Consider the following 23995-nt stretch of genomic DNA (forward strand, 5'->3'; position numbering starts at 1 on the left):
ACTATGGTGTTGGAGAAGACTCTTGAGAGTCCCTTGGACTGCAAGGAGATCCAACCAGTCCATCCTAAAGGAGATCAGTCCTGGGTGTTCATTGGAAGGACTGATGCTGAAGCTGAAACTCCAATACTTTGGCCACCTGATGCGAAGAACTGACTCATCTGAAAAGACCCTGATGCTGGGCAAGATTGAAGGCGGGAGGAGAAGGGGATGACAAAGGATAAGATGGTTGGATGGCATCACCAACTCGATGGACATGAGTTTGGGTAAACTCCCGGAGTTAGTGATGGATAGGGAAGTCTGGCGTGCTGTAGTTCACAAGTCACAAAAAGTCAGACATGACTGAGCGACTGAACTGAACTGAGGACCAAGGTAAAAGGGAATTCCTTTTAATGTGGTACTAATGATTGTGCCTCATGGAAAGAGCCAGATAAAGTGAGAGGGTTTGGTCCATTCTGCAAGGGCTTAACCAGGAACAATGATGATCCTGAGAAGAAGGGCATGAACCTTCTGAAAAGGGAGCAGAGAGAACAGATGATGTGAATTCCAGATGAACTAAGGCGGTGTAGGAATCAGAAATGAGGTATAAGGTGTGGACTAGATATGGATGGATTTGTTAATATGGAGAAAGCAGGATTTCCCAGGGAAGAGTGCAGGGCGACAGTGGTTCAGCTGGCAGAAGTCTGGACTGAAAGGCATCAGAGTTTATCTATGGCTTAAACCCAAAACCCCACATTGATCTTGAGTAAAAGTAGACAACTAGGCCTGAAAACGGGTCACCAGAGCCTAAGAGGAGGATTGTTAATTCTTTAAACACAGGTCCAATCAAGAAAAAATCTACTTGTTAATCATTTAATAGCCTCAAATTTCCATTCAGTCTAGAAAAGCTAAATTAGACATGTTACTGACTTTCCATGGTGGAGTACAATGAGTAGGTTGATAAAAGGGGAGACTGCTAGAAAAGACAAAGGGGATTCAATCTGATAGAAAATGTTTTCCCCTTTAAGCTTGACAGTGGCAGCAAAAAGCAAAGTTAAATAAAGCCCCAAACCCCAAACAATCATAGACAAGGATCTGTGAAGTGGAGCCCACCCTGACCCTGTGCTGGGAGGGGATCTACCCCCAACTCATCAGGAGAAACCATGCAAATCTCCACGACAAGGAATGACAGGTGCTGCCACAAGCTATCCACAGACTTCGACAAACAATTATATTTTGGTATTTGACATTTAGGAGCAAAACTAAACAAGATAAATGGGTATCAATGTCTTATCAAAAGTATAAAACATTAGAATATGGCAAAACGGGCACAGGAAATTTGTTGTTGTTCAGTCACTAAGTTGTGTCTGACTCTTCATGACCCCCATGGACTATAGCCCACCAGGGTCCTCTGTCCATGGATTTCCCATGCAAGAATATTGGAGTGGGTGCCATTTCCTTTTCCAGGGGATCTTCCCAGATCAGGGATGCTTTCTATGGCTACTGTTATTTATAGTAAGAATCAGTGAATCAGTCATATTGCACACAGAACCTTCTGTGATGATGGATATGTTCTATTCTGTGCTGTCCAGCACAGCAGCCATTAGCCACACATGGCTACTAAGCCCTTAAGATGTAGCTAGTCTAATTTAGGACCTGAAAATTTAACTGGATTTAATTTTAAACAACACAGCAAGATCATCGATCATTATTTTAAAGACAGACTTTAATGGGTATATTGTGCCAATCTAAAAACAGTAAAAGCCTTTAAAGCTTTTCTGAAAGGACTTCAAAGGGTATGTTGGAAAAATTTTCTGGGTAAGTCATAATTAATTCTACAGACCATCTCATTTAATGCACATCCTGAATAATCGGATTTTAAAAATCCCTGAATCCTTTTTTCATAAGGATTGTTCCAGTTCATTCATATGTCAAGTGACATTAGGTAATATTGTTAAGAATACATTACAGTATTCATTCTAATTATACACTGTTAAAAGTATGCATATATGCAAACAAATATATGAGCACATTCCCTGCTACCAAGCATGTTTATTGGTTGTTCCTATTTCTTAACACTGGCAATTGTTAAGATTTTAAACCTGTAGTATTTCAAATGTCTCAAGCAAATCTTACAGTAAAATGAGAATCTGTTACAGATTCATTGGGAAGTTAAAGAGAGTTAGGTTTATTCAGGGAGGAAACTGAGTGGAAAAATAGGGTACACCGAGAAAGTCAGGGCCAGATTTAGAAAGGATGGAAGCATCATCTCTAAGCAACACAACTCAGAAAAATTAGCAAGCATCTAATACAATTTAAAATTTGAAAGTACAAGTAACTGTAAGATGAGGCTCTGAGTATATTTGGAACAGTAAAATAGACTGTGTGTAACTGTCTGTATAAATGATGGGCTATTTGCACTGCTAAGGCTGTAAACCACTTATCTGCTGTTGCCTTTATTGAAACTGCTTCAACTAAGTGAGATTGAGGGAAATCACACAATTTCTAGGAAAACGCACAGAATGTGCAAGCAAAAAGGAATTTTGCTATTATTGCTATTCAAGCAGAAGAGAAACAGCTGACATTTTTTTCCAGAAGTAAAGAAAGAGTAGGTGTTAAATGGGATATCGTACTTGCTGCTGCTGCTGCTGCTGGCACTTAAGAGACGTGAAATATTCACGGCGTGCTGTCCTGAGGCCACACTGCAATGCTTCTGTTGTGCCACTGCATCAGTGCGCCATGGCATATTCTAGTGTTTATGCGGGAGGCTGTGACATCAGGTTCTCTTCCGTCAGATGAGAACAGTTTTGGCCTTACAAAGCTGTTGACTGCATCAGTGTTTGGTTTAGCATGTAAAGCGTGAACTAGAGAATGTATTGTACCCACTTCACGTACCACGGACTTCATCGGAAGCACCCATTAACTCTTCAACCAATGCGTGTGCGTTTCTGTTCGTACACTTTAAGAACACTTCAGATCTTATGTTTATTTCTAAGCATCTAGATATTTTCTTTTCTTATTAAATAAGAGATAATGAGATGAACTAAAGTGAAATCTAGTGTGTATGTGGCTATGTAAACAAAAAAATACATGGGGGCATATGTGATTTCTTTGCAATAGCAGAAAATGACCAAAGGCAGTAAGGGTAATAAGAAATGATCTACTGCTTGGTTGATAATTCCTATTTGGCAACATTATTTTAACAGCATGTTTGCTCAGCTGATTATAGTTCAATGCTATGGCAAAGTATTATGCTAAATTAATTCAAGAAATAAGACTGCTTTCTCCTGAGAGGCATGAAGCACTATTTTGAATTGAACCTTTTTGTATTGTTTTCAAAACCAAACATTTTCTAGAGTTTGAACACTAGGGGGCATCTTTGTTTTTTGAAACAAAGACTTGTTTATGATTTCCTCCCCCGCCCCAAAGAGTTTGAATAGTGGCTCTATTTTTTTTGTTCACATTTTTCTACATAAAGTGCGTTGGCACTTCAAGGTTTCTGCCTTTGGGGGGACATTTCCGTCTGTATATGGATTGTATTAAGCAGCATGTGTGAAATAACTGGGACAGTGTCTGTAACAATCAGTTAATAGACGTTTGCTTCTTTCCCAGGCTTCTTCTGTGGTTAAACTTCAAAATAAAGACTGACAAGCCCTCAAAAGGCAGACTGCTCAAAAATTTTGGCTTTACAGACTTTATGTGCATTAAACACTAGAATCTGATTTGCATGTTTAGTCATGGGAAATGTTTTCTTTTTGAATTCATTAAGTAGTTCTGCTTTTCCTTGATGATAGTAAAGCTAACTTAGCAGAGATACCTAGTCTATGTACGGCTTTAAGGCCTTACTACATTTGTCTACATATGTCTACATACTACTACAATTTGCAATGAATTTCTTTTGTCTTCCTCCTCTCTGCTCTGTTTCTTGATCTTTTAAAGTGCAAACAAAAATGTAATAGAAGAATCCATAACAAGGGCGTCATTCATAGTGGAGACCCCTCACAGCAGGGAGAGGGGGACGGCCGGTGGCCAGTGTGGACCTGCTTCCAGGGCTGCGCTACCTGCTTTCAGGGCTGCACTACACTCTAGGCAGAGGCAGGTTCTCCACCCCATCCAAGTAGTTCTCTTTGGGGGACTTTTCTAGTGGGGACAGGAGAGAGGGGAGGGGAGACAGGCTGGAGCTTTTGGCTTTTGTGTTTTTTTTTTTGTAACTTTGCATAGCAGCTTGGCATTTTACCTGCTTCCTGGCTTCAAGGGTAGCAAGGCCGGGCCAGGGGAGGGGGAAGCCCCACTCAGCTGCTCTCTGTGCTGTGCACACAGTCCCAAAGGGGTGTGCTGGTTGGTGTGTGCATAGTCCACTTGGGGCCAGAGGGCGAGGCTGGTGTTTACACAAAGTAGATTTTAAACTTCCTTTCTATCTGGTTTTCTGATCACCACGAAAAGCACTCTGATGCCCACTATGAAGCTGGCCCCTCCCCGACGAACAAGCTGTCACCAACAAGGTCTGGGAAGGAAGAGTGGGGAGAGTTCCTCTCGTCTCGGCCCCTAAAGTTAAAGTCACACGGGATCTCTTTAAAGAAGTTTTCTTATCCAATACAAAGCTGATAAATTTCCTCAGTGCTCTTTAAACACATGGTTTCTATCTATTACAGTACTTGTGAATCTGACACGTGGTTTAATTAGTTGTGTGAACACATTTTCCCCATCAGATTGCATTCTTTGAGGTTAGGGATGTGTTATGTTTATTTCAGAATACTTTGTCCTTAACCTAGTGCTCTGCATACTACAGGCTCATCGCATGTCTAATTGAACTGAATTAATTATCATATACCTCACTGAATTATAAAATTTTGTTACTGGAAGAATTAACATAAAATGAAATTAATGTCTCTAATTAGATAAAGAGAATAGTAACTAATTAAAATTAATTTGTCCATAGTCTTGAAGCAAACTAGTGAAAGAACCAGGATCTAAAAAAACAAAATCCTATAACCCTAAGCGTTATGACAAACTACATAATTTCTCACATTTTTCTGTTTCCTCATCACTGATGGGCTAATCTTTTGATTTTTTTTAATGCAAAATTTTATGTATACCTTTCTTGTCCCCACTAATCATATATAGCATGCAAATAAAAGCCAAACTAAAAATCAGTGTAATCTTATGTCTAGTTTTAACAGAAGTCAAGTCTAAAATTACAGGAAGTCTTGTCCCAGGTAGAGGTGCTAGGTCAATACCAAGAAGTAAAAGAATCCACAGAACACTCAATCTTGGGTTCCATTTTGGGAAGCAGCTATTCTGGGTAAAAGTTAGGCATGCTACAAGCTACTGCTTCAAATTCTGATCTCTGGTAAAGGTTGAATTAGGGCAAAATGAAGGTGAGATCAGAAGGGTTTCTCTTCTGAGTCTGTTTATGGTTTGGCAGATCCTCCATGATTTTAATAATGGCAGCACGTGTCCTGGAGGCACTGATGCTGTGAACATGAAACCAGCTTGGGTTCTGAAGTTCTTCATTCCAGTTCAGGCATCCTTAGCAGAGAATGTGGATCAGCATCGCTGAGGAAGCTTTTTCACCTGGAAGTATGCTGGGCCCTACTCCTGGAAATCCTGAGTCCCTGGGTCTAGGGAGGCTTCTGGGAAATTGTATTTTTAAAAATTCTATAGGTATTTCTAGTGTGAAAAAAAACCAGTTAATTAACTACTGTATAGTGTAATCATTCCTTGAGAAAGATGCCACGTTGCCCTTTTGGTCTCTCCAGTGCCTAGCATATTGCTTTGGCGAGTGCTCAGTAACTGTTACATGAAGGAATGAATTTTATTGCTGCTCTGCTGCTGTCTGGAGAAGGCAATGGCACCCCACTCCAGTGCTCTTGCCTGGAAAATCCCATGGAGGAGCCTGGTGGGCCGCAGTCCATGGGGCTGCTAAGAGTCGGACACGCCTGAGCTATTTCACTTTCACTTTTCACTTTCATGCACTGGAGAAGGAAATGGCAACCCACTCCAGTGTTCTTGCCTGGAGAATCCCAGGGACGGGGGAGCCTGGTGGGCTGCCATCTATGGGGTCGCACAGAGTCGGACACGACTGATGTGACTTAGCAGCAGCAGAAGCTGCTGCTATTTTTATGTAGACATGAAACGCTGCCTTTGTTTAAAACTATAGTCACACAAAAAATGATGTGAGTATCTAGTTCAGGTTAAATGTAAACAACACATTAACACATCGGGCAGGAAAGTCTAGAGTGTGAAGTACAGGCATCTTAGAGATAAGTTTCAGAGCCTCAAAGGGCAGCACTGAGAACAGACTTGGTTTTGCGGTGACCCAGGATGCTTCAGTCACGCGAAGACTGAGGAAAATGATCACACGTGCAACCTGTTTCTAGTAGATTCCTTCATAATGTATGTTTTCTGTAGAAAAACTATTAGAATTTTCATTTTTGTAACCATGTACGTATAATCAGAGTTGAAAGTGCATTTTTTAATGTTTTCAAAGAAATTTCACATTTTCTAACTCTTAAAAGATCAACCTATTGAACTCTAAATAATCATAATAATGGCTTTATGCATTTATTCTAAAGAAGAGCTTCAGAAATAAAATCTGGATATAATAATGTAGTCAAGGGAATACTTACACTCTCACTCTGAAAAGGATTTAAGAAATTTCCCCCCATTTCGCCATCATCCCTTGGAGTGCCCGGCTGATTACTCAGGCTCATATTATTGGGAGAATTCTGTAAACAAGATTTAGAAAACACAGCATTTTTAAGATTTTAATTTCCCTTTTACATTGTACTGTTTCAAACATGGGATCTATAGCATCATCTCTAAGAACAAAGTAGATATAATTCCTACCTCAGACTTCTACCATGTATTCCATTTCATTCTTGGTACCTTGACAGGACCTATATACTTTCCCAAATGAAAATTAAAAGACAGAAACCCCAAATAACTCACCATAACTCTTCATGTTAATCTCAGAATCAATATTTATTCAAAATCCCACCTTCAGTTTATGGAGTTCCTAGGACTCTGGAGATTTTAAGAAACATTTCCAGGAGGCCCATGATGAACACCGTGGGCTACCCACTGATTAGAAAGGATGGGACAATGCCTTCCCCAGGTGATTTTACTAAGCAGACTCAAAGGTCTCTATTTTCATAAACATTTCCCTTTAATTCTACATGCATTTTACATCAGTAACACGATTTTAGCCATTATTTTTATATGAACCATAAGGAAAAAAGGAAAATAGTTAACGATAGTTAAGAACAAGAGGAATAAATACCCTAGAACTTGAGAATTCAGTATGTACTTGTAGAGGGAAAGGAGGCTCATGTGTGGAGTGATCTAGAATCCTTTCCAACCATTTGAGTAGATGTATTCAAAACTCTTAAGATAAAATGGTTGATACGAGCTATCCAGTCAAACACTAAATTAGCAGTATGTTGCTTTGTGCTCTATTTAAATTTTCCTGTGTGATTCTAGCCACGTGAGGTCATCTGACACTCCACCTCGATGGGGAATGCAGAGCGGCAGCGGTGCACGGAGCATGCGCACATAGGCCTGCAGCTGTGACCGAGGGACTCTTGCAAAAATAAACTGCGAGGGTGAAAACTCGCACTTGTTATTTCAACTGGAAGCCAGGCTTTGGAGTCTTTTCCTGAGTCACTGCCATTTATATTCTGTTTCTGAATAAGTTTTTAGATTTTTTTTTTTTTTTTCAAAGAAAATTTCTGAGGATTCTGACTTACGTCATACAAATGAAAATTTCATGAATGAGTTATTCCCAGAAGAATATAGGCTTTTAAAAAATACGGTTACAGTGTAAAGCAGAAACAGGTAGATGAGCTGGTGGAAATACAGCTCGTGTCTTGTCGTGCTCTGCACCTCAGAGGGAGGATCTGAGAACATGGATTCTCTGAAGTCCATAGGAGCTCTGTTAGCCAGTGAACCCCAAGGGCCCAGGAACCACTGCATGGCATAAAGAGGGTTCTATTTTTTTGACAATTGTTTTTCCTATGAAAATGTGAGTTTCCTAAGTATAAAATAACTGAACTTTGAAATGTACAGGGATAACTTGATTTCCTGGAAAAAAAAAATAAGTAAAATTGAGGTGCAATTACTTAAGCTACAACTCACTAAAATAAATTATTAATCAACTGTTTTAAAATTAGGAACGATAATATTGACTTAGTTCAAAAAAGGGAAAATTTATTTTAAAAAATATTGTAGGATTTACCCCAAGTCTAGCAGTCTTTTTGATCCAGACAGACTTGTCATTTCATGGACAAACTGTAATCTTGGGAGTAAAAAATAATCTAATGTACCTCTATAAGGGTATCTGAGCTGTATACTTTGACGTATTCAAAAAAAAAAATAGATGAAATAAGCCCTCTCCATCCTCGTGTAATATTCGGACCCCCAGTCAGAAGCGTGCAAGATACCCTGAGAGGAACAGCATCTCTGACTAAGCTGGGCTGCTCCCAGACTCTGTTGCACTTCTGCCATCTATCAGTCCTTTAGAAATTTTTTCATTTTATATTTAAACATTTTTTTAAATTGTTTATAGTTGATTTACAATGTTGTGTTTCAAGTGTATACCAAAGTGAGTAAGTTATACAAATGCATACACCCATGCTTTTTTTTCCTAAGATTCTCTTCTCATACAGGCCGTTACACAGTACTGAGTGGAGTGCCCTGTGCTACACGGTAGGTCCATATTAGTTCTTTATTTTATATAGAGTGCTGTGTATATGTCAATCCCAATCTCTCAATTTATCCCTGCCCCCGCTTACCCCCCGGTTGCCATAAAGCTTCTTTTCTACATCTGTCACTCTATTTCTGCTTTGTCGATAAGTTCATTTGTACCTTTTTTTAGATTCTACATATAAGTGATAACATTTCTTGATTTAAAACTCTCAAAGTCTGGCTACATTCATATTGATTCCTGATTCAAAGTGTTAATTTAAAAAAAAATTTGAAGTTTAAAAGTAACAGTACATTAATATTTAAATACTTATAAAACACTTCACGGTGTTGTTTTCCCTGCAGTCTTGTCACAGCGTGGTGACCCAGCATTAAGCTGTTTTATGAGCAGGGAGTGGTGTACGTAAGAACACTGAGACGGAAGTTAGAAGGACACAGCCTTGTACATAACTGAACTACATATCAGATCTCTGAAACTTGTTCCTATCTAGGTCATTGGGTATATCTGAAAATTGTGAAATGATATAGGACATTAAAAAAAAAATCTGAGGTAAATGCTGTGAAATGCTGTGAAAACAACAGAAGTTGCTAACTGGGGAGTCTTAAGGAAACCATCAACAATGCTGTTGATGGTCCCTGGATGACATGAGGAGGATACAGGGAGAGACATACTCAGTACTGGCATTGTAGGTTAGGGTGGGGGAGCAGGTTACGGTTCCAGACACCAGCCCAGAGCAGGTTATGATGGTCGGTGGCAATGAGCATACGTTGCATGTAACTGCAGCTCTGTTTTTGTGTGCTGCTGCTAAGTCGCTTCAGTCGTGTCCGACTCTGTGCGACCCCATAGACGGCAGCCCACCAGGCTCCCCCGTCCCTGGGATTCTCCAGGCAAGAACACTGGGGTGGGTTGCCATTTCCTTCTCCAATGCATGAAAGTGAAAAGTGAAAGTGAAGTCACTCAGTCGTGTCCAACTCTTCGCAACCCCATGGACTGCAGCCTACCAGGCTCCTCCATCCATGGGATTTTCCAGGCAAGAACACTGGAGTGGGGTGCCATTGCCTTCTCCGTTTTGTGTACTATCTCAGTAGATTTCATCCACAAGACAAGACTATAGTGCACAAAAATGGTTATGTTGGTCAAACAGCTTTTTAAAATAGGAAAATTTAAAATGTAACACTGATGCTTGACAACCTAGAGGGATGGGATTGGGAGGAAGGTAGGAGAGAGGTTTAAGAGGGAGGGGACATGTGTATGCCTGTGGCTGATTCATGTGAGGTACGGCAGAAATCATTATTGTAAAGTAATTATCCTCTAATTAAAAAGAAGAAAAAAAGAAAAATACAGGTTTAATTGGAGAATTAGGAAGATGCAACTGGAGGCTCAAGAAGGATTGTGAACAAAAATAAGCAGTAGTGTTTATTAAAAAATAAGATCGTCTTCCGATTCACAAAGAATGACTAGAAAAAGAATAGGATGAAAAGGAAAGAGCCCAGGAAATAAGAGAAAAGAGAGGAGAGCTTTTTGAGATAGCTGGACATGTGTTGGAAAGGAGGAAGATAGGGAAAATGAAGTTAGTGACACCTTGTATAGCTCAGTGTGAAAGACTGAAAAATTAAGCAGTGGGTGGAAAGAATAGGGAAGAAAAAATGGGAGTGTACGGTACGTTTGATGCTGCTGATTAGAGATAAAGTGACCATTAGTGTAGTGGAGATGGGACAGACAATCGTGGTGCCATCACCCTGACAGCCTGGTTAGAGCCCGCAACCTGGCATGAGCAGTGGGGCAGTGCAGAAATGAGATGCTTGGGCGTCCATTTGAAGATGGATGCAACTAGTCATTTCTAGTACACTGTTGAGTGGCAAGTTTATTACTTGGGCATAATTCTTAGGTCAACTGAAATGTATTTGAACTTCCCTTTGTAAAAGTTTTTCCTTATTGTATTTGTTTGGTCTCCTTAGTTATACTAAGCTTTTTGGGGGCAGAGACTATATCTTGTTTAACTTTGGATTTTTATAGTCCAGATTAATGCCTTGGCACATTCATGTTTACTGAATGAAGGAATTCCTGCCTAAGTACATGAACCACTTGAGGGCGAAGATTATGTTTGTATTTAAAGAAGTCTTTTGTATTTTCCCACAGTGTACAAGGCAGTATTCAGTACACAAAAGTACACAATGGGCGGTCAGTTAATGCTGCAAGAATAAACAGTACATCATTAGGCAAGAGAATGTTACTAGCAGTAGACACAGTGTGATGGAAAAACTTGTTTCTGGGAATAGGAATGGAAAAATAAGCATAGACGGCATGGCAACAGATCTGATAGGAAGGTAGATTAGAAGATGGTATTTCATTTGTCACTATGGCCCTTAACAGTTTTTAAAGTGCTTTATAATTACAAAGTACTTCCCCATGCAAAATTTTGTTTACATCTATGTAGTATACAAGGTTATGTTAGTGGAAGCTTTAGGAAGATGGCCTTAAGCAAACTGGATATTCCCACCTTTGTGTAAAATAAATTATCTTTAGATATTAGAATATGCTTCTCAAATTTAACTTCAGACATTTTACTGTGACCACAAAGCACAATTCAGCCAACATCAACTGTCAGATACCTAAGATAGCCAATATAATCATGGTCATCTGGTTTGTAAAGGTGCTTCCGAGAAAGAAGTCTCTAATGGAATTATACAATGAATCTTATTTTGAAAACAGTATTTTTGAAGGCTTACCTAATATAATTTCCCAGAGGAAAGATAGTGCCCATTGTATATATTTACCTATTTTTAGAAAAGAAAAAGAGCTTCCCAGTGGTTCCTAAACACAGACATCCAAACTGCATATCAAACTTCTCAGGCCAAGCACCCAAGCGATGCAGATATAATGTCAGGATGCCAGTTAAACTTCTCTCTTTCTCAATTTGAAGTCTTAATTTGGAAATACCATAGCTCAACTTCATTTTACTTTTCTTGGCATCAGGAATTTTACTTTATTATACATGAATATAAATTCAAAGTGGAATTAAAAATGAAGGCATCCTTTAATGAATTTCTGTATTTATTGGTATAAAGCAGACTTCTGAGAGAGTCACTCTAGTGGTAGTTAATAATTAGTTCTTATCAGCCATTCTAAATATATATTTGACCCACAGAGAACTATTTTAAAATTCATCATGACCTAAAAACTATTTAGGTATTCTTCAAAAAATATAAGGCATCTCAGCAAAGGATTAATTTTAGATACTCAGATGATTGACAGGGGAAAAACATGGACATGTGCTATTAGAAGGGGAACTTTCCTACTTCTGTTAAGATAACTTCCCTCTAATTACTTTCTTACTGTATTTTATGCAACTATAATAATGATTAAGAACATCAGCAATGCCTGATAAGGGTTTGAATGACAAATGAGATGTAAAAATGTAATACTTAATGCATATAATAATCACTTTTTCAAATTTACCTCTTTTCATGTTGCTCTAGACTCCTTTACATTTTCAAGATTATCTAAACGATGTCAGTTTGCTTTACAAATGTGCAACATCATAATGCGATTAAACTGATTGTTATTCACTGGGTATCAGTTAATCATGTATATCACATCCTGTAAATGAATCTTAGCATGCTTTGAAACCTTAAAAGACTCATTTTACCCTTTCCCACAGATTATGTACATTAATATTTTAAACTTTTACTTAATTGTATCTCACCTTCTACTTTCAAGCTCTTATTCAAGAACAAAATTCATAATGTTACTCTCATAATCTTAATAAGAGTTCTGTGTGGAATAAAATACAGATTAAAATCACAGAATATACAATACTCACCTTGGAAATACTGTCCATATCTCCTGAGCCTAAAACAAAATAGAGAAAAAAAGCCTTTATTAGGTAAATATTCTATTTATAAATTAAATATTCCTTTAATATAAACAAATGCAATAATCAGGTATACTGTACGTATTTTCCAATGTATGTCTCCTGGATTTTTGAATCTCAAAAAATTACTTTTTTCTATACTATGTGGTGAATAAGTATCATCTGATGGCAAATTCAAAGAAAAATTGTAACTACTTCCCAATCATCTTTTTTTGTATAAAAAAATAACTATTGCTACCATAAATTCCTGAAAGCGAAAGAGCAGACATACATATCCTACTCAATTCAAAGTTTTAACATGTGTATACTAATATACATATGTGTATATGTTTATAGATATGTAACTAGATAGAGAGAGATCTCTTTTCTGAAATGGTTCTATAAATCTGATAAAATGTAGAATGGGTACTTGCAACATGACCTGACAATATTCTGAACCACATTTCACTATAATAACCCAAATTGAAGCATTTTTACTATTAAAATTTTGGCAGCAATCAATAAGTGTGGCAATCCATCAAAAGTGAAAATGTCTTCAAAATATAATGTTGTAGTTTTATTTTAATTCTTAGGAAAAATGGACCATCAATACTAATTTATTTTTGTACCTAAGAAATGGAATCACAACTTAGGTAACAAAAATAATCAAATCCTTGCCACAGTTTTAGCTTTATTTTCAACTATTTACATAATTATCCTGGTATAAAAATATTATATTTTAATAGCACAGCATTCAATAGACAGTCATGAGAGCCTATTAACATGATTAAGTTATAAACAAGCATAATAAGCTGTTAAATACTAAATGTATATGTAATTATGTAAAATATATAGTAATATTCATGATAGATAACAAGTAAATGTGAAACTATTCTGAAAATTCTATTCCAGTGAGTAATATAACTGAGAATCTTCTATGACCAAATGCTATCTTTTTACGAATGATATTACAGTGAAAAGACTGGAAAGTTAATTATTTTGCAATAAACTAGAAGGTAAAATTCTAGAATGGTGCTGTCCAGTAGAATTTTGTGTGATGCTGGAACGTTTCTTTGTGCTGTCTGTCATGACAGCCATCAGCAAATGTGACTACATGCACTTGATATGTAGCAGTGCGACGGAGGAACTGAATTTTGCGTTTAATTTAAAATCAGTCACACATGACTAGTAAACACCATAATGGGACTGTATAAATTAATATTTCGAAACCTAGAAAAATAAGTATATATCCTTAAAAGTAAAAAAAAAAAGTCTATCAAAGTGTAATTTCTTGATTACTGGAGTTACATAGTTTTTCAGAATATAAGAGGATGGTATTTCCTGGCCTAGGGTGAAAGTTAAAGGTGTTCAGTCATGTCCGACTCTTTGCAACCCCATGGACTATACAGTCCATGGGATTCTCCAGGGTAGAATACTGGAGTAGGTAGCTTTTCCCTTCTCCAGGGCATCTTCCCAACCCAGGGATCAAACCCAGGTCTCCCATACTGCAGGTGGATTCTTTACCAGCTGAGCCATAAGGGGACCAAGGGTGGGGTTGTGAAATCTGTGTAAACCTGAGTTACTCATGGGCATGGTTTCTCCAACTTAGGTAAAAGATGGTTCTTTTTCAGAGGAAAAAAATTAGCACAAACTCCAACCCCACTGTCAACTTTTAAAATAGTTTATGATATATGATGATGATAAACATACAGATATAAAATAAACATTTTTCCTTTATTTTTGCATTTGGTCTGCCTACATATACAGTGTGCTGTGTGACCACATCAATTTTTTACCACTTGTTTCTAACTGTTGTGAACTTTTTGCTCACTTTGCAGGTAGCTGGCTTCATTTGGTAAGAAAACATCATTTATGAAGTATGTTTTCAACCATTATTTGCACTACTTGAAATCAGCTTTATTATGAATACAGACAGTATGGGCAGTGTTTTTTCTTAAGAGAATCAGTTTATCCACAATATGATAACCAGTTTTACTTTTTAAAAAGAGACAAACATTAAAAAGGAGAAACAAAATCAAGAAATTCTTGCAGAGCACTGAAGTTCTCTGAGACTATGTCTGTAGACCTTGGGAGATACCAAAGGCCCATTGGGAGGACTTCACAGTCCTCCAGGTGCCCAAAGCTGCAGCGTCTCTTTTTATTATAAGCACTCAGATTTTCATAGGTTAAAGGAAATACCTGTGAATATGAGCTTGGATAGAACAATTCTCACACATCTGAGTTTTCAAATGTTCTCCAGTAATCATAGCAAATATCCTATGGATTGAACTATCAGGTGTAGGTAAAAGCTGAAGCATTTCAAAACGAGCTCCTATACACAGAAGAACTTTGTAAATCATGGTATGTCAAATTAAGGTTTTGTTTTGAATTCATTTCTGAATATCAGGTTTAATATCCTTACCTAAAGAGCCATTCATGTGATGTGACTCCATTCCTCCTAATCCACCCATAGGGCCATCTGACCCAGGGCCCATTGGAAACTATTTAAAAAATGGAAAAAATGACTGTGATCATATTGAAAACAGTTGTTTATCTCAATGTCACAATATCTGTCTTCAACACTGTAATATACTCCTACAACTTATTTTCATTTACAAGTTATAGAGATTATTTTCCTAGATTTTCCCCCAGCTTTCTAGAATCTCTATCTGCACTGCTATTTCCCTTATTTCATCTTCTCTATGTTCTGGATCTTCAAGCTAATCCTTATCCATATCCAACTTTTCCTTAAGATATCCTTAACCAGAAAGCACATATATTTCAGTGCAAGTGAGAAGAGAAGTACTCTCTCCTATGCTGTTGACAAATTTTGCTATTATAAACCAGAGGTAATTCTTAAGCTGTTAAAAGTATTGGCTTATTAATAAGAACAACTGAACATTATACATTTTTCATAGCAGACAATCATTGTTCAAATGGACATAATAAATAATGTCATCTTGCAGGTTAAGTACATTTAGTGCCTTGGGGATAGCTGAATACACCTAAGTCGTCTTGGCAATCTCAACCACGTCAGTCTAATGACAATTAGACATTCAAAAGCAGTTATATTTCACATTTTTTTACAGTAGTGTTACTTTATTTCCAAGTGAAACCTTACATCTGGAGTCTAGTACAACACACGTGTGAACAGATGTGCTGTGGTAGACTAGGTGGTGGAAAAGTCCATGACCCGCTGCTCAGTCTTTGCCTCAACTCCCTGGAACACTTCGGAGGAAGCTCAGACTCCACTTTGAAGATAGGCTATCTATAGTCACCTTATATTTACAGTTAAGATACTGAAAACACTTGTTCTTAAAATTTCTCATGCCCAAATAATTTCTTCCATGTTGTATGGTGGAGAATGTTGAATGCATGTATGTGTGTGGTGTATGTATGTCTATAGATGTGTGCCTATAGATGGGGTGGTGATGGTTACTCATCAAGGAGGCTTTAGGGGAAAAAACTGCCTCAGCAGACATGCTGTGTATCACCGACTCTGTGTGGAAATAACATGGCTTTCCATCACCGAGCTCACCCGTATCATATGCTTATACATCTTCCCAGGGTGATGCCAATTCTGTTGCCTAAAAGTATGGATTGTTATTTTCCAGTAACAACTTGGAATATGTATGCCTCTACTGAGAGGTCAGAGAAATTAACTTTGAACTTCTGGTTTTCAACCTTTTTTTCCCCGTCCCCCAAAGCATAGTTTAGATCTGGGCTGAGAAACTGGTGGCAGTGAAGCTAACAGCCTGTGCTCCTCCTTGGTTTGGTCCCTTTATCTGGCCATCACTGTGCTTTAAGCAACACTGACTGTAGGTATGATAATTCAAGCACAGAACACTGCAGTCCGAGCCCTCAACAGGCACTGGCTTTTACTACCCATGGCTCAAATAAATGATATTTGAAAGAATGACATGCTCATCGTCTACTTCTTTTGAATCTCTTATCTTTGTACCACGTGAGAGAACCAGAATGGAACACACTTGGGTGATATCAGTTCAGCTGCCTGCAGAAATGTCTTCAGTACCATATGCTCTTGGTTTCCTCCCTTATTCCTTCCCTTTCAAATATCAAGTTTTAAGATATGAAATTGCGGTATGAAGTGCTTTTCTATATTTGTGCTGCATTTCTAAAATGAACATTGTTCATGATTGTATTCAATGTTTTTAAAATCTCTGTGAAAACACCTTTTAGACATTATTGACAGGAAACTTTTTTTTTCCCTGAAAAAGAATCTATTTGATTATATAAAGGGAATACTGGTAACTGAAGGCAGTGCTGCTTAATAGAAATAAAATATGTAAAGTTCAAGTGTGAACTACGTAAGTAAATTTGGATTTAGTAGCAGCCATCTTTAAAAAGTAAAAAGAAACAGGTAAAGTTAATTTTAATAGTTTTATTTAGTTATGTGATCAAAATTACCATTTCAAAATAGTCAATACAAAATTTTAATGAGATATTTTTTTGTATAAGTCCTCAAAATCCAGGGTGTGTTTCATACTTGCAGAACACCTCAGTTTGGACTAGCCACATACCCCACCAGTGGCTTCAAGATTCCCTTTGTTGGCCTCACTGATAGGAAGCTCAGTTATAATATTTCATCCCCAGTTTTTGGTATACTTTGGGGAATTCTTTATACATGTTTTTACTTTTCTTTAATTTGAGCTACCTTTTATTCATATATATATATTAACTGTATTGTTATAAATACATTTTGTTAACATGTAGGTTTCATAGAGCAGTACCATTTTTCTGTAAGCATTTGTAGAAAAATCACAACCATATGCCTTATTAAAAATGCCCAAATTCTTTCTGTATAACTGCTTCAGTTCTATATTTAAACTCCAGATTTCAAAAATTTAAAGAAAAACAAGCATATTCAACTTCCTAATTTAGTTTTGAGTTTATCAGGAAAAAAGCACAACCACCTGAATAAGTTAATGATGTGCAAAATGAGGTGATCATAAATGCTTACACACTACCTGTCACCTTCAAATAGTCAATATAAATTATTAGATATTTGAGATAAGGCCACATACCAACATTTTATAATTAAGTTCCACTTTACATTTACATTATACTAATATTAAATCTATTGTTATGTATGTTATATATAATGTTTTTTTCCAACCCAGAACATATATTTTGATATCCAGTAAGGTCCTGGATAATAAAATACAAAGCCAGTATCAAGGAAAAGAAATGTACTTAGAGACTTGAGTCTTCAAATACATTCCAAAAATTTTTAAAAAAGGCATAGTTACATTAGGCCTGTTAGGTCCTGGAGGTACTGCATTCATTAAAGTATACATGTTGTCTCCAGAGTTGGTTGAATCTGAAACAAAATATTATTGAATTAATATCTTTCATTATAATTTACGCCCAAGTCATCACAAAATAATCAAAGATGATCTGGACACCTATGTATATTAATAGCTGTACCACTTGAAATAGTCATTATTGATGTTCAGAAACAAGTATCTGTAAGTCATTTTCTGACCCAGAAATTATTCTGAGGTCATAAATTAGGAATATTTACTTAATATATTAGGAATAATCACTTGAATTGTCCAGGTCAAAAGGAATATCACTTTAAAAGTCTAAAAAATTATAGTAAACTTTTCCTTCTTTAAAAACAACATGAAAACCTTTTGACTTCTCTAAGCAATTTACATGAATACCTATAACAAAAATCTCTTAAAATTCAGATTTAGTAAATTTTTAGTTATTATTTATTAAGGTTTCTTAATATACCAATTTAAAAAATTTATTTAGCTAATAATAAAAGCTGGTGGAATATCCTGGCTTACTTCCCAAAGAAAGAGATTAGAACAAGATGATACAATGGGAATTAAAATTCTCTTGCTTGACGTAAAAGCCAGCTTTCATTAGTACAACTTCCAATAAAATTTTTTTCAGTCATTTTATTTTTGATTAATTATAATAAAAATAACTGTAGTGTATATCCATATAAATACATGTAACATATTACATTTCATGTCTATTACTAGTCCTAATTAAGTATCTGAGTATAGGTGTTTCTAATGTATAGCCTAAAGTGAAAGGCTTAATATTTTATATTTAGAAACTATTAGTTATAAAATGTTTTTCTATTTTCCCACAATTATATAATTCTCTTAAATAAAACATTGTAGGCCTCTACTTTGAAAAAGTTGTTTTACACTGATTTAAGGCAGAAGATAAAAATCATTTGCTTTCTTATGGCAATAATTGTAGAGTGAGAAATGGGCAATTACTTTTCCTCTTATTTTGTGATTATTACACATTAATTTATTATTTTAGAGTAAGATGCCATTTATCCTTTGTTTATAAACAGTGATCCATAATCCTAAGTATTATTTTTAACATCTAGATTAACAAATCATATTATTAAGAAAGTTGAAATGCCTACCTCTGGCTGACCTCTGTTTATACTAAGTAAGCTTCTAATCTACTTTTGTGGCCTGAAGTATTTTTACATTTTTATGTATACTACACGCTTGTCAACTCAGGCTACTTTTTCCTTCCTGCATATGTGCATCCTTTTCCATCACCTTATTTTTGTTCTTTTTCCTTCAAGTGGCTTCGCTACCCAGTCTCCACTTACTGAGATGACACTCTCTGTCTTCAAGGCCTACTGCCGATGAGACCTCTTCCAAGAAGTTTTAACTTCCCCTGATACTTAAAAGTGTGTGAGTGCATGCTTTGCATTATAGTTAATATTTTGTCTTATTCTTCCCTCCGGCTTCAAACTAGGTTATAAGTTCTCTGAGAGGAGGAAAGGGGCCATGTCTTACTCATATTGTATACTACAGACAATAAATACCTGCTAACTTAGATTCAACTCATGACATAAATGCTATCCCATAAAAACTTATCTTTCAGAAAAGCTGGGTTTGTTTTTTAAACATAGGAAAACTTAATGGCTTTTCACCTTTATTAGTCTTACTAATTCTAGTAATTAACTTGAAAGGAAAATGGGCTGTATATTTTAAAATATGCAGAAAGAAAATTCATTGCTTTTAAGACTAATCAAAAGAATTTCATCTGAAAATGAAAAAACATTGAGGGAATAAGTTTGGTATTTTTTAGAAAATGTCTGATTTATATACCAAAAAACTATAGATATTCTGGCACCTATTTTTTGGAGGCTGAGGCATACTGGCTTCATATTAGAGGACTGACTGATAAAGAATGAGTACATAAAAGAGCATGCAGAAAAGCCAGCAATACTGGTGGCAATTTTTGGCTTGAAAGGAAGAATTGATCAGATTATTTATCGCCTGCAGAGTTTAGTGTCACTCCAAAAATTTTCTTTAAGTACTGCAAGTGAAATATGTGTTAATCATATGCTACCTTCATAAATTAAACCCTAACTTCACCAAAAGGAATGCAAATGTGGGCAAGATGTTCAATTCATATAATTCTATCTTCAATGAATTCTGTTTCACTTCACTGAAGATGTTCTGAGGACAGAGATCTATGAAATATTTGTGATTCATTCCAAAGAGTGAGTGAACCAAAGTAAAATTCTGAACCAATCAAATTTCTGCTTTTTCTAAATTAAGGTTTCAAAACTTAAAAATACTTATTGGTATGATTAATGATACTTAATTTCAAACTTCTATATATCTTAGATTTCAACAAATTCATAAGATATGAATTTGAGTGCAACATAATAATTATTTTCTAATTATAAAATTTTCCCACATATTTCATTACCCAGAAGTTGTGTAATATATTTAAAAATAATATTGTGATCACATTGCATTAAATCATGAACATTTCTCTGTGTCATTAAAAGTTTTTTGACAGTAATCTTAATGGCTAAAGTTTTAGTCCATAAAACATAAAAATTTAAAAATATCACTAAAATTGGATTAGGCATGAAAGTTGTTTCTAGTCTACTGCTGGCTATATCAGGTGAGCATCACTGTACATGATTCTTGGGCTATACCTCAAATGATTTATAGTAGTAGGATTATGGAGTCAAATGGTGTGAACTTGTTCATGGCTCTTGCTACATGCTGCCAGGCACTTCTAAGAGGGGTGTACTATTAATATCACTAGAGGCCTCAAGACACAATACATTCACTAGTTTGTATTTAAGTCTCAAAGGAGAGAGGCATTTAAAATAATCATATTACATGATTCCAGGAATACTGCAGTATTTTAGTTTAAAAGATTAAAAAACTTCCCCCATTACATAGTGGATTAGCTAACTAATAAATACCTATAGACGTGCAGGATAAATGATGCTGATAGCACATCCACATCTATTTTAGACGCTAGAGACAATGAGTCGGATTTGCTGTATTAAACCTAGTGGGTCCGTGTATGTCATGTGTTACTTGGGCAGAAATTTTCTCAGGCTGTGAGATTTGGATCTTTTCCACAGTTTCAAGCAAATTTCTAGTTAGATAAAATTATTGGGCAATTCATAGAGATCAACAGTTTTCATTCTGGTTAAATCCGTTACCTACACAACAGAAGTGTTCTAAATGCTTAAAGTAATCGGAAAACAGTTACTGAAGAGCACTATTTCCTTCTGCTTGCTACCTCTACTCAACTTATGAAACCGCCAATAAGATAAAGGATACTACTAACTTTCCCTCATAACAGTTTCTGTACTCTATTATTTTACTCTGAGAAATACCCATGTGGCTCATTCAATTACAGTACCTGCTGGACTAGGCATGATAGGTGTTCCTGGTGGCCCTCCACCTCCAGGAGGACCCTAAATAAGTACACAAAATGTCAGTGAAAATAAGGCATTGCATTTAATAAGATAAGGAAAAACAGAAGTTAGACTTTATCACAATCCAATTTGAAAACAGCAGAGGCAATATATTTTCTCCATAATTTACTTTCTTTGAATGCACAATCATTTCACTGTTATGCAAAATATAATTTAGCTTAAACATACTGAGATTGTTTTGACAAGTTTCTCAAAACAGTGAGCCTATAACACTGATTTATAATTCATGACTTAATCACATCAGGTATAATGAGGTTAAGGAGAAACGATTTAAGAGGGCCTTTACAAATCCATAAAATAGAAATAATTCATGTGTATTTGTATTTATGATTTAGTTTTCTGTAATTTTCTTGTATTTTGTATCATTGGTTTTTATAGGCATTTGAAAACCAAAAGATATTCATATGCTTTAAAAATATATTGATGCTATTTCTTCTTTCAGTCTCAACCACAACATCTCTGATGCACTGCACCTTCAGCCATTGCATCAATTAGAAGAGGTGATGCTGACTAATGTGAGGGCTCCTAAGGCTGTAGGTACAATCAATTTGAAAGGGATGTTAGGTGACTCTAAAGTTAGTTCAGTTATTTCACACAACCAAAATGGATAATTCAGGCAATGAGTTTGAGAATTTTCAGAGGGACATAGTCAAATTAACTTTTAAACAGCGAGGTTTTTGTTTCATTCTGAGTACACAGACATAGTCCACTAATTATTCCAAATAATACATGTATTGCTATTTACTAAACAGCTTAAATTTACTTTTAAATATGTCAAATTTACAATTTCATAAGACTATATATGAAGCGTATTTTTAATTGACTTTAAGAAAAAATAGGTTGTACCCAAACTTTTTAACTTTCATTTTGGTTTCATGGAGAACATGAAAAAAGTTACTTTCTTAGTTTGTACAGCTTAAGGGAATTCTGAGCACTAAGTCCGCAGGTCCAAAACCATCTGTGTTTTCCGCTGTGCTCATAGAACACTGTCTCCATGGAAAGTAAAACTGATCAATTGATACTGATCTTCCAAAGGACTCTCTTTTCCTACTCTGGTTAACCACCGCCTATGAATATCTCCTTGGGAAAGATTTTCGGTTTTACCATTTATTCCTGCTTCTCTGCTAAACAGTATAACAAATTATGTTCTGTGATGGCCTTTAGACACAGCATGGATTCTAATGTGATGATGGTTAAAAGGTCATTTGTAAGTTCAAGAGATCATGTAAAACCCGCTGAATCGACAAATATAAATCATTGGACATTATTAACATGTACAAAATGATAAGTGCTCTCGATTTCTAACAGTGAAAATTAAACACCCCTCTCCCAAATTATCAGTCGTCATTCTGCTGTCGGATTCTCTTTGTGATTGGGAGAAAGTTTACTGTCTTCTTAGACTCTGTGTACGGCAATGGGGTGGTGCGGGGGTGTAGATTATGAAGAACTACAAATTCAAGCATATCACTGTGTAACTGGGGGTGCTTCTTCATGATTGGACAGGGTATTGTACTGGCTTACAGAAACATATGCTGAAGTAAAACACAGTACTCAGGGCAATTTTGGCCAGATTGATAACTGTTTCACTAATGAACATCAACATATGTACTGAGGTTGGCAGACGAAACAACTCAATACAAATCAGATGTTCACTTCTTGGCCAATACACAGGGGCTCTTTTAACATCTGGACAACTATTTCATTGCCCAAATAAAACGTAACATCAATTCTTATGAGCAAACAAACCCAAATGTACTTACTACATAATTCCCAGGAGACGCTGAGGAGTATGGTATCTGGAACATGAACAGGATGAAAAATAGACATATTCTGATTCATGTGGCAGTAAGGAGACTGACCTAAAATGAATCTATTTTCTAACTTTTATCAAGTTTTAAAATTTATCACAAAGGATAATAAAGGATAAAGGCATTTATATATGTCTGAGTGCTAGAAAACTGAATAAAATGCAGACCTATCTTGAATTTATTAAAAAAGGGAAAGGATATTAGTCAAGAAGAATTTAGACAGAATTACAGTTTCAAGTTATATTGCTTTCAGGGCAGTTATACTCACTGCTTGATACTAGTGACACTTATTCTATTATTAGAAAGATATATATTTGTGCAGGTAAAAACCAGAAACCAGAATTTTTCAAATTAGTAGATTTTACAGATGTCATTTCTAATTTATGTGCATCTGGGATACATTATTTTTTTAGAGACAGGTTTCAGGCTACTATATTCATGCAGTATGGGTCAATACTTGACATATAAACCTGTTTCCCCTTTTCCTTTCTAACTAGCTTCTAGAAAACAATATAATGAATGCAAAATATTTTGCTAATTTAAGTCTCCGAGGACTACTAATTTGTGGGGATCAAATATGGGTAACATATTCCCTCATTCCCTTCAAATCAAGCTCTTAACCAAGCTCTTTTCTAGAGATTACAAGGTATTAATATGACATTGCTATGAAAATTTAAGAAATGAAAACTGGAAAACATATATTTAAAAATAACTCCTTAAGTGTGGATATTAATAGAGAAGTTGATCCAAATATTCTTTTTTTCACACAAGCTCACTAGCTTACATCTTTCATCTTCACATCTAGAAGAGATATTTTTGCCTTATTCTGAAAAAAGCCAGTAAATTACTATCGTCTTGGGGTAAGACAGCCAGGGCTAAAACAGGACCTT

The 23995-nt window shown here is 36.0% G+C and overlaps 1 protein-coding gene and 1 long non-coding RNA gene across 43 annotated transcripts in view; one reads left to right on the top strand and one right to left on the bottom strand.

The window, feature by feature from the left end:
* The window catches only part of LOC147369883 (uncharacterized), a 192638-nt gene that overhangs the window by 42443 nt on the left and 126200 nt on the right, over positions 1-23995 (top strand). For 4 of the 6 annotated variants that reach the window (XR_015168044.1, XR_015168047.1, XR_015168048.1 and 1 more), the window contains exon 2: positions 19120-19229. The exons of the other annotated variants lie outside the window; for them this stretch is intronic. This is a non-coding gene — a long non-coding RNA (uncharacterized LOC147369883). The remainder of the gene's footprint in view (positions 1-19119; positions 19230-23995) is intronic. 6 annotated transcript variants of the gene reach the window in all.
* The window catches only part of SSBP2 (single stranded DNA binding protein 2), a 311630-nt gene that overhangs the window by 3014 nt on the left and 284621 nt on the right, over positions 1-23995 (bottom strand). For 19 of the 37 annotated variants that reach the window (XR_015168031.1, XR_015168030.1, XR_015168029.1 and 16 more), the window contains 7 exons: positions 23058-23093; positions 21222-21276; positions 17804-17874; positions 14956-15034; positions 14733-14865; positions 12504-12532; positions 6606-6704 (listed from right to left, as the gene is read on the bottom strand). Coding sequence is in view for 18 of the 37 variants with exons in the window: in XM_086412817.1 (XP_086268943.1) it covers positions 12504-12532; positions 14733-14865; positions 14956-15034; positions 17804-17874; positions 21222-21276; positions 23058-23093 (403 nt within the window). In the remaining 19 variants the exon portion in view is untranslated. The remainder of the gene's footprint in view (positions 1-6605; positions 6705-12503; positions 12533-14732; positions 14866-14955; positions 15035-17803; positions 17875-21221; positions 21277-23057; positions 23094-23995) is intronic. The other 18 variants (XM_086412830.1, XM_086412827.1, XM_086412826.1 and 15 more) reach the window with 3 other exon arrangements.

The sequence above is a fragment of the Bos grunniens genome, chromosome 7 (assembly GCF_055505025.1).
Source record: "Bos grunniens cultivar Pamir isolate PY7600 chromosome 7, Bosgru_T2T1.0, whole genome shotgun sequence".
NCBI lineage: Eukaryota > Metazoa > Chordata > Mammalia > Artiodactyla > Bovidae > Bos > Bos grunniens.